This window comes from Felis catus, chromosome B4, assembly GCF_018350175.1.
Source record: "Felis catus isolate Fca126 chromosome B4, F.catus_Fca126_mat1.0, whole genome shotgun sequence".
Taxonomy (NCBI): Eukaryota; Metazoa; Chordata; class Mammalia; order Carnivora; family Felidae; genus Felis; species Felis catus.
This window is the reverse complement of record NC_058374.1, coordinates 117907787-117926019: the sequence shown is the minus strand read 5'-3', so window position 1 is coordinate 117926019 and position 18233 is coordinate 117907787. Positions and strand designations below refer to the sequence as shown.

Genomic DNA, 18233 nt, shown 5'->3' with positions numbered 1-18233 from the left:
TCTCTTCATCCTGAAAGAAAGGAATCCTTTCTCTTTCATTAGGTGGAAGACAGGGAAATCTGACCTGGCAAATAGTCATTTTCAGGGCATGGTAAGGCATAAAGCACTAAGTAATTCTGTGCCATCACACATGTACTTTATTTTTTTTAAGATGTTTATTTTTTTAATGTTTATTTATTTTTGAGAGAGAGAGAGAGAGAGAGAGAGAGAGAGAGAGAGAGAGAGAGAGAGGGAGAGAAACACGGAGAAAGGGAGACACAGAATCGGAAGCAGGCTCCAGGCTCTAAGCTGTCAGCACAGAGCCCAAGACGGGGCTCAAAGTCACGAGCCTGATATCACAAACTAAGCTGAAGTTGGACATTTAACCTACTGAGCCACCCAGGCACTCCTACTTATTCTAATTATGAAATTAATTGTAGAAAATTTGGAAAGTAGATAATTTTAAAGGAAAAATGAAACTCTATAAGATCAAGAGTGGATGTAACAATTTAAACATACTGCTACTGCTGACATTTAGGTTTGCTCCAGAGTTTCAACACCATGAACAGTAAACATACAAATCTTTGTAGGATACTGTGAATATGTTATTAGGTAAATTTATAGAAATAGAATTAACAGGCCAAAGGGTATGAATATTTAAGCGTGCCAAATTATGCTCTAGAAATTTACCCATATTGTTGATAATACTGCTGTTAGCAGTGAGACTATCCCATTAATGAAAACAGTATGAACATCAGTACCAAAAAAACACATCCAAATAATGTGCCCGGTTCATACAGTATGAACAACAATGATATATGTTTCTATATATCAAAATGACAAGTTTTTTATGTTTTTATTTTCTTTTTAATGGCAACATCTCCTAGCAATGGGGAGAGGAGGGAGGGAGGGAAGGAAGGAAGTAGAGAGAGAGACTGTGTGTGTGTGTGTGTGTGTGTGTATGTGTGTGTGTGTGTGTGTATGTGTAGTACTTTCACACATAGTGTAAAAGATGAGGCAATCTATCACCTGGCCATACTTCTTCATGAAAACAATGAATAAATAACAATTAGATACTAATAATAAAAAACAATTTTTTTAGGTTAAAAGGTATTTTTGCCTATCAAAATATCTAAGATTTTAAGATTTATTAGAAACTAAAAAACTGCCTATGGAGGCAAAATTTCCTTTAAGACACTTCTGTGGAAATTAAAATGCTAACTTGAGAGCTATTTGCATAGTTCCCATGTGAAAATGACAAGCGTATACTTTAGAATGGTAACATCTGAAATATCAGGGCAAAGGAAAAGATACCACCCCAGGGACTGAGAAAATTAGCAACTGTCATGAACAGAAACAGACTGAAGCTATTACCCACATCTTTTAGCGAGACGGAAAATGTAATGACTGCCAGCAAGAGAACATGATCCTCTGATCTGAAAAGACTTACCATCTCTGATCGGTGAAAACATGTCACCTAAACTACTTTTTCCAGTATCATCAAAGCTGAAGAAATCCTGATTTTTCCCACTGTCCGTTTCCTTAGATATAATATCAGTGTTTATGCTTCGAGGCAAACCTTACAGGAAAATTAGATATAAAAATAAATGTTACTACAGCCAAAAAAAAATTTATCATCAGAAGCTCAGTTCTAAACACTAATGCATTACCATATCACTGGTAATATTACAACTATGAGCATCAGGAAAACAAAATAATATAACAGCTCAGTTAACCATGATTTTCATGTAATGAAGGGCTCCTCAAAAGCAAATAATCTATTCATTTATATAATACCATCTTATTTTAGCCTTTTTGATGAAATTTTTCTAAAATAATTTATATACTTTGCTACCCTCTTAAACAGTGTACTGAACACAACCAACTTCTATTAGAACAGACTCACTTTTATGATCATCTATAAATGATTAAAGAAGTCTGTAAAGCATTTAGCATGATGCCTGACACAGAGCAGATTCAAGTAATGTTAGTTCCTTTCCCCAACAGTAAATGGATCTTTTTGCCCTCTTCCGTCTTTTCCTTCACTAACAGTGGAAGCTTAACATGCTCTCGGTATTATCGACCTCAAATGACTTCACTAGCCTCAGGATAGTTTACTAGAAGGAAGAAAACCACAATACTAAACTCATAAAGAATAGCATAGCAGACGATAATAAAGAGCCACACGGTTTTGTTTTCCCTGCCAGTATATAATGCAAGGGATTAGGGCAGGGACTTTGGAAGAGGAACTCTGTGAGCTCAGTAGCTTCTTGCTCATTTCTGGGTTGAGGACTGAGTTCTAGAAATTCGAGACCTGTGATGAAAATCTGGTGTTTTAATTGGTAGCATGTTACTGTATTACACTATCATTTAAGTAGTGTTTTATTTGCTATCTTGGTCCCAAGATCCTGAAAAGCTAGGATAAAAACAAAGAACAGCCAGCATATCCAAAAATGTCCAAGTCTCGCAAATGAAATAAACTTTTATAATAGTACATGATAGAAAGTTAAAATATTACTGAACATTTGTACACCACTATCATTGAAGTGTTTACACCAAGAGTTGAATTGTTATAAAGAAGAAATTTTCTCTTCTTCTTCTAGGTCGTTAAACATTATGAATGCATAACTCTAGCCTCTGGAACTTTAGGAAACAGAAGTTTAGTATCATTTGGAAGTAGTGCTAAAGCCTTATGTTTTTACTTCTTAAATGGCTGTTTCCTACTGAAAGTGAGCACTAGCAATAAATCTGCAGAGGTTCTTTATTCTTTTTTAATTTTTTTAAATGTTTTTATTTATTTTTGAGACAGAGAGAGACAGAGCATGAGCAGGGGAGGGGCAGAGAGAGAGGGAGACACAGAACCCGAAGCAGGTGCTCCAGGCTCTGAGCTGTCAGCACAGAGCTCGATGCGGGGCTCGAACCCACGGACTGTGAGATCATGACCTGAGTCGAAGTCGGATGCTCAACCAACTGAGCCACCCAGGCGACCCGAGGTTCTTTATTTTTTATAAGTTTTTACTTAAATTACAGTTGGTTAACATACAGTATAATATTAGTTTCAGGTGTACAATATAATGAGTCAACACTTCCATACAAGACCCAGTGCTCATCACAACAAGTGCCCTCCTTAATCCTCATCACCTATTTCACCTATCCCCGACCCACCTCCCCTCTGGTAACAGTTTGTTCTCTAGAGTTAAGAAAAAGCAAAGCTGGAAGCAACACAATTCCAGACTTCAAGTTCTACTACAAGGCTGTAGTGATCAAAACAGTACGGTAGTGGCACAAAAATAGATACACAGATCAATGGAACAGAATAGAAATCCCACAAAGGAACTATATGGTCAATTAATCTTCAACAAGACAGGAAAGAAAATCTAGTGGGAAAAAGATAGTATCTTCAACAAATGATGTTGGGAAAACTGGACAGCAACATGTGGAAGAATGAAAGTGGACCACTTTCTTACACCATACACTTAACTCAAAATGGATCAAAGACCTAAATGTGAGACATGAAACCATTAAAATCTCAGAGGAGAACACAGGCAGTAACCTCTTTGACATGACTCACAGCAACTTCCTTCTAGATATGCCACCTGAGGAAACAAAAGCAAAAGTAAACTACTGGGGCTTCATCAAAATCAAAATCTTCTGCACAGCAAAGGAAACAATCAACAATACTAAAAGGCAACCTACGGAATGGGAGAAGATATCTGCAAATGACCTATCTGATAAAGGGTTAGTATCCAAAATCTGTAAAGAACTTCTAAAACTCGACACTCAAAAAACAAATAATCCAACTAAGAACGGGTGGAAGACATGAATAGACATTTCTCCAAAGAAGACATGCAGATGACCAACAGACACGTGAAAAGATGCTCAACATCACTGATCATCAGAGAAAGATGAATCAAAACTACAATGAGACATCACCTCACACTGGTCAGAATGGCTAAAATCAACAACACAAGAAACAACTGGTATTGGTGAAGATGTGGAGAAAGGGGAACCCTCTTGCACTGTTGGTGGGAATGTACTGGTTGGCGCCTTTAGTAGAGCAACATGAACTTTTTACAAATCTCAGACTCATTTTAGGGAGTTTAAAATAATAGTAATAATAATGATGAAAACTGTGATGACAGTATTAGTAAAACCATAATTTACTGAGAGCCTATTGTGTGCCTATTGATTTATTTTCTCTGGTTTTCATAATATCGCTAAAAGTTAAATATTATCTATGGAAGAAAAAATAAGACTCAAAGTGGTTAAAAAACTGCCCAAAGTCATCCTAGTAGGAAGTCACAGACCCAAGACTTATGTCTAACAAACTCTCTGTTTCAGAGCGGGGAAACGTACATGTATGTGTATGTAAGAGCAAACGATGAAGCAAATGTGGCAAAATTTATAAAACAGTGAATCTGCTGAAGAGTATACTAGAGCTCAGGAGTTCTTTACTATTTTTGAAAATTTTCTATAAGTTTGCAATTATTTCAAAATAAGATTAATAAATAAAAGTTTCTAACTCTTTGTGGGTACAGGGCAAACATTCATTTTGTCAGAAACTTTGCTAATCAGCCAAGAGTTATCATTAATCAGTGACCCTGCAGACCCAAGTCTTGCATTGCCTAATTAATGCTGTCATCGTTACATGAGTTTCCTTATTAAAAACTAAATGAATAACAGTGAGATTTCATAAAGCTCAGAGTAAATGAGAGAAACTTTATTTTATTTAATTTTGGAAATATGAACAAAATCAGTAATAATAAAATTATCTTTGAAAATAGTGACAATTTTCACAATATAGTTAATTCAACATCTTGGCAAACATTACTCAAAGTTATATTTCACACTTAATTTCTTCTTCTAAGTATATAGCAATAATATTTGCTTCCAGGAGTTCTTAAATAAGAACTAATTATTTTTTTATATACTATGTAATGACTTATGTAAGGATGATGTAGATATTAACAGAAAATTTATAATGAATATATATATACTATTTTTTTAAAAAAGCTATTCCATACTATCAGGGCTAACAAAGTTTTGCTTCTACTTGAAAATCATAAACTCATGCTGAGAAGGTACCAACCAATACTTGTGTCCAAGTTAAGTATTTGTCCTGAAACCTTAAAAAGACATGGATACATCCATTTCTAATGAGACTAGTTTGGAAACAGAGTGGTATATATACCATGCAGGCTTTTAAAAAATATGTTGTGATAGTATAGCATAACTTAAAATAAAAAAAAAAAAAAACGTTTTCAGGAATTGAGAGAAAAAGAATATTCTCTATAGTAAACAGGGAAGCTTATCATCATATTACACCTTCACAAAGTCTAAATGAATTTTTTAAAAACCATTTTATCAATATGATTATTGGAATAGAAGAAATTATTTAAAAATGACAACATTTTTGTTTCTTTTTGCTTAACAAACTACTAATATACTGCTTAATAGGTGCCAGGCACTATTCAGCACTTAAATTCACTTCATCACCTGACTTACTTTGTTATGAAATATGAAATAAAAGAAGTCACTAATAGCTTTTTTTGTAACTCAGAGATCAAATCAAAGTGACAACATCAAAGAATCATATTCTCTATTGATTAATCTGAAGACACAAGACATCCAGTCTGGAGTGGTATTAAGGATAATTTCTAAATTGGTATTATTCTATTTGTAAGATAATATTTCTTACAACAAAAGTTCAGCTGGGGGCACCTGGATGGCTCGGTCGGTTGAGCGTCCGACTTTGGCTTAGGTCACGATCTCATAGTTCCTGGGTTTGAGCCCCACGTCAGGCCCTGGGCTGACAGCTCTGAGCCTAGAGCCTGCTTTGGATTCTGTGCTTCCCTCTCTCTCTCTGCCCCTCCCCTACTTGTGCTCTCCTTCTCTGTCAAAAATAAATAGACATTAAAAAAAAAGTTTAGCTAAATAGATTAAGTACCTTTCATTAATTTTTAAAAAATTTATAGCTCAAGTTAAAATGGTCACTTCTTCCATTTTTACCACCTACTAATAATTTTACTTAAATACACAAGTGAATTTGAGTTCTAGGCTCTTGAAGAAAGTGCTAATAATATATATTGGGTCGGGGTGTCGGGTGGAAACTCCAAATACCATAAACGCATAAGCAGCATTTACCTGCTTTGTCTTGAACAGCAACTGCTCCTTTTCCCCCAGCTGTTGTCATGGGCTGTGGGAGAGCTGTGCCAGTGGAAGACGTGGCTGCTTCTCGGCTGACTCCAGAATTCTGAACTCCTCCACTGGTAGTGCTCACATTAATGGCTCGTTTGTTCACAGCTGTGGGCTTATTTGAACAGCCTTTATTTAAACTTGACTGAAATGTAATGGAATATTTAAAAGCTCAGGTTTCTAATGCTCCATAGTATACATTAATATTTTATCAATTCCTTGTTAGGATAAAAATACATATATTTTCCCTTACAAATCTTAAGCCTGCTGATGAATCTGAGAGTTTCCCTCTGAACCAAAAAGGCTTTTAAAATATTTTTGAAGAAATACGAGAATTAAGGACAAAAAAATAGTTTAAAACCAAGTATCAAATAACTTTGTATCAAAATTATTTAAAATGCTTTCATATAAGAATGATCATAAAGCAAAACTACAATGTGTTTAATGGACAAAATATGACTTCCATATTCTGAGTTACACTTATTTAGTAAAATCCAAAATAATCAAAAGAAAGAAAATACCTTACCTTAGAAAGAGCAGTGGAGTACTGAAATGCTATACATCGCACAGAAGTCTTGTGAGCAGTGATGGTTTTAACTGGTGATTTCAACATCCTTAAATCATATTGATATATTTTCCCACGGGAAGATCCAATAGCCAAAGTGGCACCATCAGGCATGAAATCTACCGCAGTTAGAGGGGTATCGGCCACTAGCGTTTTCACTAGCCTTTCGAAAGGGGAACAAAGTCTATGTAGGTATGTAGGTATATACAGGTATACAAGCATATGTGACGTTAGACAGCTATTGACCAAAACCAAAGTTACTTAGAATACACATCCCAAATATTTGCATAAAGCAGAAATTCAGAATTAGAGACATTTCTAATACAATGGCAGATAAAGGAACTGCTGAACACACCATTCTATTTTTCTATTCACTTCCAACAGGTTAAGTTCTACATCTTCAGAAGCAATATGCATTCCTTTGAGTAATTACTACTTTGACCGTGAACGTGACAGACTTCCTGGTGTTACTCCACAAACAAGGGTTCTAGTCTCAGGGTTAAGGAGGCCCTAAGTACCCCCTTTCCATTTATTGACCTGCTCAAGTCTCAAGAGGACTATGACCTTTCATCACAGGGGAGCAGCTGTGCATTTCTTGACCAAAAAGCTAACAATCCTTGTAGCTTGATCCTCATGAAGCCAATACAGAAATATGGATACTGATCTGCTGAAGCTGAGCTTTTTGCCACAGTGTCTGGTGTACGAGAGAAATGCTTACTGACTCTTAAGGTTCTCAGCAAATTAGTTAACAAGAAAGAGTAAAACAACAATTTTTAAAAAAGAAGAAAGTGAAACAAGTAAACTTTTAACAAGGGCTGATAGTGGGTCCTTCCCTAGTAGTAACATTACCATTTTCTTCCACATAATCTTTAGATACGGTTAGGTGTTTTGAATACACCTGTAGCACTCTTATAACCATTTTTTTTTTTTTAACAGCTAACCAAGCACAGCTATAACTGTAAGAAAGAAAAGAAGGCACAACTGACCCAGATACTTAAAAGATTACATATCCTTTAGCTCTAGATCAGTGGTTCTCAACTAAGGGCAATTTTGCTACTCTTGCTAATTTGGGGAATACTATTAGCATCTAGTGGGTAGAGGCCAGGGATGCTGCTGAATATTCTACAATACCCAGGACAGCCACCCCACCCCCTGCCCCCACACCCCACATCCAAGAATTATCCAGCCCAAAATGTTAGCAGTTTAGAAACAATGCTGTAGATAATGAATTAATTTTAAAGCAAATTAATCATATTGCCTTAAAAAATATATTCAGTTGTATTTCTGAAAAAGAATACTATGCCTGTGTGCTAAAATAAAGATGTGCAATCATTAACATGCTATTCTTAACATTCATCATCCAGATGTACTCTAAAGAACATCCACATTTCATCTATTTTTTTCTGCATGTGAGAAAAAAGAGAAAATTTTACCTTTTAGATATCAAGTACACAAACTTTAGATGTCCCAAACATTAATCAGAGGTCTATGCAAATCACAAATATGCCTGCTAATGAGATTACAGTTATTTGTTACTAAATTAAGAAACGATCATGTCACACTTACTTCTTACTTGAAGTATCATAGAGAATGATTCTTTTATCCAAGCCTATAGTCACAAATAGCAATTCATTGACAGGAGAAAAACAAATGCCAGAAGCTGGAGCTTTATGCGTACTGTCAAAGTTATGGTATGGACTCTGGCTATTCACATCCCAGAGAGTTACTACTCCGTTATCCGAAACACTGCCCAGTAGTGATTTCTTAAACAAGGAGTACTTCAAGTGCCGAACAGACTGTGAAAATAAGAATAAATTTTATGTAACTGTAAGCATTCATAAGAACATTTTATATAAACTATATAAATAATGGCCAACCATCAACCACACTATTCACAGGGGATTTAGGACCTCTCTGGTTTATAGAGTAACAGGTTTTAATTATGACAACCATAAAATCATTTAGTGGGCTATAAGATGACCCCAATACATACCAATATTCTAGTAATTAAATCTGTCATGATTTTATTATCTTGGAATAGAGCTACCTCAATCTCCCCTTTTGCGGAGGAAAAATACAAGATGTTGAGATTACTACATTAATTCATCAGGATTAGGAACATCTACCATAAATAAAAGGCCCAGTAGTAGCCAATCACAGCTAAAACACGAACAAGTGTAAGAGAACACTGGCAGAGAATGAGCAATATTTCAAATTTATTTTCTATATGTATTTTAGATATTTGGATACATTTGTTTGAATCTGAGCATCTGATGTACTGGCAATTTAACACCTGAAGCATAATAAAAAATTAACTAAATCACAAAGAAATAATTGACAACACTATAGACTGGGAATGGACAATATCCATTCTTTCAAAGGCATCAGCCTGAGGGCAATACTGGCCTTTCTCTAAACACTCCTCCCTGGGGGCAGTGGAGACATACTCTCTTTCTAGTTTCTGTTGGACCAGAATAAACAAAGATTCAGTTTGAGTAAACAGGTCTTGAATTAAAACTGGATGAATTTTATCCACTTTTACTAAAATGTTGCTTTCAAACTTGTACTGATATTATCATTCTCTGAGCAGAGGATTAAATATTTTACATTTAAACTAATTTTTCATTGCACAGAACCAGCAATATAAACATAGAAATTAAAAGTAGAATCCAGAGTGGGAAACTGGCTCTAAGACATCTTCAAAGAGTTAAGTTACAGTACTGAATAAAGCAATAAAGCAGTCACTAGGAGATAGTAGCCATATATATATATATATATATATATATATATATATATATATATATATAATTATAGGTTCCAGATAAAACTGGCACAGAACAAAAGTCAAATCTGAAGGTTGTTTGTTTCTTCTATCCAGTTTAATCTATCACACTCCAAAAGGATTTGAAACCACTAGCTTCTACGTATTAAAAACTCATATACTACTATCTTCTAAGATATTTTAACATAAGATACAACAGCCCTCGACAACTAAAATATTTAGGAATAATACAAAACAAATTCTGTCCAAGGAAACAAAAGGAGTATTTGTTACCAGACACCCAAGGTAAGATAATTACTACGGTCGTCCATTAAATTTGGCTCCTCATTTTCATATGATTAGAGTACAAACAGAAAGCGTTGGTTTATATTTTGCACATTTGTTGAGGAAAAGTATATCCACTCAAATAGCCAAATCTTTCCTCTGGTCTATACTCAAGAAAAAATACACTACTCACAGCTTAACTATATACAACACACAGAGATTTTTTAGTGAACTGTGATGTTTATAGAGTCACATATCAACCCATCAAAACATAAGCAAGACAATTTTTTTAAAAATTCTGCAGCATGTTAAGAGTTCATATAGTTAGGGTCCTTCATAAAATCTAAATTTGAATTTTTTTTTTAACGTTTACTTATTTTTGAGACAGAGAGAGACAGAGCATGAACGGGGGAGGGTCAGGGAGAGGGAGACACAGAATCTGAAACAGGCTCCAGGCTCTGAGCCGTCAGCACAGAGCCCGACGCGGGGCTCGAACTCCCGGACTGCGAAATCATGACCTGAGCCGAAGTTGGCCGCTTAACCGACTGAGTCACCCAGGAGCCCCTCATAAAATCTAAATTTGAATTAAATACACAGGCAGAACTGAAATAAATAAATAAATAAAACCATAAAATCACAGACCTCCTAGATCCTCAAAGTACATAAAATTCAACCTCTTAGTCATAGCAGGAGTCCTTAAAATATGGTCATCCAGAATCTATTTGAATATAGCAAGGAACAAGAAGCTTACTACTTTATATAATGAAACTTTATAAATAGTTAAAAATGTATTTCTTGATTAAATCAAATCCTAAATTCCAAGTTTGCTTTATATTCTGTGGACCTGTAGGGCAACTCTTTAGGAAAAGGCTAAAGAAAACCATAAATCTTCCTCTCAGATAACCTGGGTTCAAGTAGGGTCTCAGCCAAGTTCTGCAGGTCTTGGGTAAATTACTTACACTCTCCAAGCCTCAGTGTGCTCAACTACAAAATAGAAAACACTCTTGTTTTGCAGTCAAGGTTGTTCTGAGGATTAAATAGTTTCTGCGCAGAGCCAGGGACATAGTAGCCATCACCGCTATTCTCACATGACTCATTCTTCATTGTTTATGCACCTATCTGACCATCTTTGACATGTGTATATTTTTTAAAAAACCCATTAAGTAGCTACACTGACTTCTTTAAATGGTTTCCCCTCTATCTCTCTGAAAAAAGAGGTCTTGCTGATGTCTCTACATCTATTAAATCATGATGCCTTTAGAGTGTCATTAAGAGAGTATCCATAATCCTGGACACCCAAACTATTAATCTGCTAAATTATATTTAAAATAAGTACTAATACATATTAGTATCAGCAGCACTTATTAAGCCCCTATGTTGCTCCAGATTCAAACTACTTCTAAGAAAAAAAATATATTGCCAAGAACCTTATTTAAAAAATCCCTATAAAGCAGCAATACTATTTTTTCTCACATTATTATTATGTAAGAATGTATATGCCTGTGGAGAAATATATGTTTCTAAATATAAAAAATACATCACTCTAGATCTGGGGCTGGCCAACTTTTTCTCGAAGGATCAAATAGTAAATGTTTTATGCTGTTGTACCACAAAAGCAGTATGAATAAGCACGGATGTGTTCCAATAAATTTTTATTTACAAAAATAATGGCCAGCTATTGGGTCATGGTTTGTTGACACCTGCTATAAATGTTTGGGGGAAAAAAAAAACACCCATAAAAAAAAAAAAGAAGAGGGGCGCCTGGGTGGCGCAGTCGGTTAAGCGTCCAACTTCAGCCAGGTCACAATCTCGCGGTCCATGAGTTCGAGCCCCGCGTCGGGCTCTGGGCTGATGGCTCGGAGCCTGGAGCCTGTTTCTGATTCTGTGTCTCCCCCTCTCTCTGCCCCTCCCCCGTTCATGCTCTGTCTCTCTCTGTCCCAAAAATAAATAAAGGTTAAAAAAAAAATTAAAAAAAAAAAAAAGTATCTTTAAAAAAAAAAGAAGAGAAAAAACCATCCATAATCCTACCACCTACAGAAAAACTGGTTAACATTTAGTTTGGTTGTAAATAAGTCTTAGTTTTATTGTTTAAATATTTTTTTTAATGTTTATTTTTGAGAGACAGAGTGCAAGCAGGGGAGGGACAGAGAGAGAGGGAAGGAGACACAGAATCCAAAGCAGGCTCCAGTCTCTGAGCTGTCAGCACAGAGTCCAATATGGGGCTTGAACCCACAAACCATGCATCATAACCTGAGCCAAAGTCAGACACTTAACCAATTGAGCCACCCGGGCACCCCTGTTTAAATATTTTTCTGTGTTAATGTACGTATGTTTGAATTCCAGTAAAGTATAAACAGAAAACCTGGGATCATACTTTATTAAGATGAAGTTGGTGTTGTCACTAATATTTTTATCACATGATTTTAACAGCTGGATAATACATGAATGTATTAGTATATCAATTTACCTAAATAATCTAATGTTGGACATTTAGGTTATTTCCAACTTCCAAGTACCCTATTATCATTTTTAAAAACTGCTAATTTCTGAAAGAATTTGTATTTCACTGCTGTTCATGCTTTAAAGGTTCTCGGATGAAAAATGCTAAATGACCATCTGTCTTCCTTTTTTTGTGAACTGCCCATTAATCTACTCTGTTTATTTTCTATTGGGCTATTAAGATTTTTTTAAATCCTATTTTGCAATTGATTTTCCTATTATAAAGACATTAATGCTCTCATAGGTATAAATATTTCCCCACTTTCCTTTCAATTTTGTTAATTTTTTCAAATCTTGCTTTTTGCCAGATTTTAAGTTTTATGTACTTAAATTTATCAAATTTGTTCCCCTGACTTATAACTTTGCTCTTATACATAGAAAAGTCTTACCTTCACAGAGATAAGAATGTACATTCATATTTTATTATAGTTTTATAATCTCTAATACCTATATATACATATATAGATATATTAGACACCGTATATACATTATATACTGTATACTCTATATACGTGTACCTGTACACACATACATAAATATATACAAAATCCCTTCAACTCCATCCCCCTGCTCTTCTTAATTTCCAGAGTCTCATTTCAAGCACTAATTAACTGTCACTGGAGCTACTGCCCACTTCCATTCTTAGTGGCTTACTAACATCCTTCACACTACTACAGCAGCAACCTCTTCAAAACTGGAAATCTGAACATATTTGTCTTGCTTAATCAAAATCCTTTTAACTGGAGGACTCTGAAAAGCTGGTTATGGTAGTGGCAGAGTTTCTGAATCTCTCTGAATTCCATTTGTGTGTGTGTGTGTGTGTGTGTGTGTGTGTGTGTGAGATTATGCATGCAGAAAAGACTTACCAAGCAGGTCTGGGCTGTCTATCCTTAGCAAGTCCTACTTTTCAGAGTTGGCCCTTGGTTGTTGTCTGGGAATGGGGATTTGGGGAAGTTTCCACTACTGGTAAGAGTGGCTCACCACGCCTAAACTGTTTGTATAAAAGATACAGTTTATGGCTGAACCATGGCTGAACATCTGCTTTCCTTCTGGAAGTTTGAAAGTTTGATATATGGCACACAGAGGGTACCTACACAACTAGCCTCAATAAAAACCCTAGGCTATGAAGGGCACCTGGGTGGCTCAGATGGTTAAGCATCTGACTTTGGCTCAGGTCATGATCTCATGGTACCTGAGCTCAAGCCCTGCATCAGGCTCTGTGCTGACAGCTCAGAGCCTGGAGCCTGCTTCTGATTCTGTGTCTCCCTCTCTCTCTGCTCCTCCCCTGCTTGTACTCTGTCCCTCTCTCAAAAATAAATAAATGTTTAAAAAAAAAAAAAAAACCTGGGCAATGAGTCTCTAATGAGCTTCCTAGTAGACAGTGTTTCATATATGTTGTCACAATTTGATGCTGGAGAAATTAAGAACATTCTCTCCACTGCAAGAGGATGCTTGGAAGCTCATACCTGGTTTCCTCAGGCTTCACCTGGTGTACCTTTTCCCTTTGCTGATTCGGCTTTGTACTTCACTGTAATAAATCATAGCCATGTGTATGATTATATGTTGAGTCCTGCGAGTCCTCCTAGTGAATCATCAAACCTCCTCTTGGGGATCCCCAGCACAATGAGTGTAAGTGTCTGAGTGTGTGTGTGTTACAGACAGATAGCAACCCAGAGAGCAAAACTAAAATCTCATGAACATTTATAACAAAACTAGACTATCAGGTATCCCCATGAGCCCCAAAATACATGCTGGTAAATCAATTGGCAGCCACAGTCCTTCACAGTCCTTTGTGTCTGTGCAAAAGGAAGCAGAAGGAAATAACAGATCTAAGAACGGGAAAAGCCCCAAATCACCCCAAATAGGTATTCCAAAAAAACATGGTGACAAATTTGACAATACCAGCTGAAACCAGGAATAGCCTCGCATTAGTAGGACTACACAGAGATCTGCAGAAAGATCTGAAAAGCTAGAGCAGTTTAACCACAATGAACTCCCCAAACTGACCAGTTGAGACACCTCCCTCCCAGATCAGGGCACCACATTAAGGACACACTATTAGGAGTGGAAGCAAACCTAAATAGGACGGAGTCAACAGAGCTGAAGGAGAGCAAAAGTTCACATACAAGTAAGTGAGTGGAACAAAGCCAGGCAACCTCGGAAATTAAATTGCCATTAAAAAGAAAAACCAAAAAACAAAACTGAAAACAAGAGGGAGCTCTGTAAAGCTAGAAAAGATACCCTGAACCCCATCCCTGTGTAGAAGTTCAGGGAAACTAACTTTGCAGATAAATCCCATACAAAGTTATTATGAGAACAAAGAGAATAAAAAGAAAGGCGTTCTCAAGAAATGACCAAAAAGAAAATAGTATGTTACAAGACATTTAAAAAAAACAATATAAATCAGAATTCGAAAACAGAAATGAGATGTCAGAACTTGGGAAAGAATTAGAAATTTTTAAAGTCTCTTCAAAAATGAAGGCTAATTTAAAAGTAATACAAGAATGATTAAACACAATAGATAACACCTTAAAGACAGACAAAAAGAATTTCTGAAAATTAAAAATAAGGAAAAAGTTAAAATGATTTCAAAGTAATAAATCACTGAAGAAGATCTAACAAAGAAAAGACAAACATAAGGAAAATAACAAATTACTAAAAGCTATATAATTCAAGAAAACTTTCCTGAAAGATCTGAAACAACATATTAAATGAGCACACCATGTCCCTATGAATAGCAATACAGAACGATCAATACCAAGACATAATCTAATAAAATTACTGGACTTTATTCATTTTTTTGAATGCTTATTTATTTTTGAAAGAGAGAGCGAGTGGGGAAAGGGCAGAGAAAAAGGGAGACAGAGGATAAGGAGGCGGCTCAATGCTGGCAACAGACAGCAGCCCAAAGCAGGGCTCGAACCCACAGACCATGAGATCATGACCTGAGCTGGAGTCAGATGTTTAACCGACTGAGCCACCTAGGTGCCCTGTAAAATTACTGGACTTTAAAGAAAAAAAAAAATCCCTTGGAAATCTAGGGAGAAAGAACAAGTGACTTATAAGGAAAAAAATACTTAAATTATCATGAGACATTTGAGACCAAAACTGATGGGAGTAACACACTCGAGTTCCTCAAGGAAGAAAAATGTGAGCCTGCTACTGAGTTACACTGAAAGAGAATTTGTTATCTCAGAAAAAGTCAAAAACAGAAAACACATATTTATGGAAATAATATTAATAAATATAGATAGGGTGCTTGTGATTGTAAAATATTGGAAAATATCTAAAATATGGGAAAGTTTAGATAAACCGTGGTGTTTGAACATGGAATGTTATGGAGCCATTAAAAAATTATGGTTATGAAGACTAGTAAAATGAGAATACTTGGGATGGAACACTACCGAGAAAAAGGCAGGAAACAAGACTGGACCAACAGAATGATTCTAACTATGGAAGGAAGATAGATATACATAGTAACACTGCAAGAAAACATTCTTCCCATTAAGGAAAATTTGGAAGAGAAATATAGAAGGAAAAAAATAGTCTTTAAATATTAAAGATATGGATTAGAAGTTTATTTTATGCCAACGCAATTATAAAACTGCTCAAAGAACATACTATATATAGACTAGACAAATATATACAAATACTAAGAAAATACTTCAAGCACATATTATCATGCAAACTTTGTATATCAATGCTCTTATAGAACATCAAGGAGACCACTTGATAGATATAAAGCTCTGTGGTCAAACTCTGAGTGGTGAAATTCAGGTATAAATATAAGCAAACAAGTTAACCAAATTAAAATTAAACTCATTCTGGACAAAAATAATTGTTATTTTTAAGTGTAATTAATAATTACTTACATTTACCAGACTCGATTCAAACAGGCTTACTAAAACTTAAAAGATCTATACCTAAAATATCAAAAATCACACTGAATAAAATTTAACATCTACTAAAATACATTATATTTAAAATCTCACGAAAAGCCTGCTGCATTTAAAGATCATTTTTGGGATGGGCACTTGGGTGTTGTATGTAAGCAATGAATCATGGGAATCTACTCTGGAAACCAAGAGCACACTGTGTATTCTGTACGTCAGCTAACTTGACAATAAATTATATTTAAGAAAAAAAAAAGGATCATTATTGATTCCTTAGATTCCTATTGAAATCTTCGAAAAGGACTGCAGCTTGGGAAAGGCAACACAGGTCAACCTATTTGAGAGCCTGTGCTGCTGAACCTGCCAAAGAGCAACATGCATCTGTAACCTGGGAGGTCTGTCAGCCCCGGCAGTTCTGCAGAGGCAGCAAGGCTCTTTTTCCCCTGTGAAAAGACACTGTGATCCGCACAAAACTAATAGCTTCAATTCAGCTCAGACACTTCAAAGTTAAGACCTAAATATAGGCAATCTCATTTCTGATACAAAATTCAGTATAATGCAGATTCATGGACACTCCACAGCTGTCACTTTTGCTAAGAAACCAGTTTGATAATTTTTAAAGATTTCAAATTCTTGATTGTTCAGAGAAACAAAAATTTTACATTTTAATCATCAGATGTCCCCTATCAACTATTTTTCTCAATAACCTAGACCCTGCTTAGAATAAAACTGATCAAGACAGAAATTGGACTGGGTAACAGTATATGAGTTGAATTATATCAATTTTCTGACAGACTTAACATGTTTATGAACACTGTTTAAGAGGTGAATATTTAATATATTTTAACTCTTAAATGAATTCTAATAAAAAAAACTTTTAAATGAATGCTCAAGTAGCGAGTCTATGCGTCTAGTCACCAATAGATAAAGTATGCCATAATGAAATCATTTGTAGGAAGAAAAAAAATCACTCCAAAGATTTCAATTATGATGCCTGTATAAGGGAAACATAAGTATGCAGAATCATGAAAATTTAACTTTCTTCACTAAGAAAATTGGAACTGCATAGCTACAAACACAGGGACCAACCGGTACTGTCTAGCCCACGCACTCGGCTTTAAAGGTATTGAGGAAAATGAAATAATACAGTATACAAAAAATATATAAACATTCGCTCCAGGGAAAGGGGAAAAAATTAATTACTCCAGTTCAATTTTTTCACTTTCTTTAAAGCTTTCCTTTTTCTAAGTCAGTCTAAAACACAAAACATGATTACTGAGGGTGAGTTACAACTGGCAAATTAGCAGGTGTTTTGAGGGAATACATTAAACCTAAAGATATTCACACCAGTTTGGGAAAGTAAATCACAAAAGCTATTTTAATGATTTAATATGATTATTCATTAAAAGCTCACACTGAAGTTCAAACATTAGGAGCTATGTTAAACACATTCACCATCTCATTTAGCCCTTAAAACAAACAAACAAACAAATAAAAACACAACTCTACTGAAAGTATATTCTCATTTTCACTGGATAAAGAAAAGGAGGCTTGAGAATTAAGTAACTTGCCGGAGTTCACACAGCTAGCTCTCCAAATAAATGTGGGACCTGAGAGACAGAACTATACCAAAAGATCTTACAGAGTTGCTGACCTGTGCTAGCAGGAGGCAGCAGGTATGTGAAAGTCTCAGGTGACCTTGCACAAGAGATAAGCCTAGAGCATTACGGTTTTCCTCAACTAGAAGATAATTTAAATTCAGTTTTGCTCTGCAACTAATCAATGAAAATCCTTTGAAAATCAACAATACAGCGACCTATCTGTCACCTAGAATTTTAAAGTATCTGTAAAGTGACAAGAGAATACTGCAAAGTTTCCAAAAGCTTTGGATTCTCAAATCTTTAAATATTCAGCTGTTCCTGAGATAGAAAGAGATTCCAAAGAAAACAGTGCTACCACTCTTGAAGAGTAGATCTTCAATATACTAAGTTAAAAGTCTTATAATCTGAAAGTCCTCATTTATAAAATGAGAATAACATACATCTCACAAATGAGT

General features: G+C 35.4%; 1 protein-coding gene across 5 annotated transcripts in view; it reads right to left on the bottom strand.

Annotated features, from left to right (window-relative positions):
- The window catches only part of NEDD1 (NEDD1 gamma-tubulin ring complex targeting factor), a 48980-nt gene that overhangs the window by 13923 nt on the left and 16824 nt on the right, over positions 1 to 18233 (bottom strand). For 4 of the 5 annotated variants that reach the window (XM_003989128.6, XM_006933941.5, XM_045062206.1 and 1 more), the window contains 4 exons: positions 8306 to 8535; positions 6701 to 6902; positions 6124 to 6319; positions 1430 to 1558 (listed from right to left, as the gene is read on the bottom strand). In XM_003989128.6, coding sequence (XP_003989177.2) covers positions 1430 to 1558; positions 6124 to 6319; positions 6701 to 6902; positions 8306 to 8535 — 757 coding nt within the window. The remainder of the gene's footprint in view (positions 1 to 1429; positions 1559 to 6123; positions 6320 to 6700; positions 6903 to 8305; positions 8536 to 18233) is intronic. The other variant, XM_006933942.5, reaches the window with a different exon arrangement.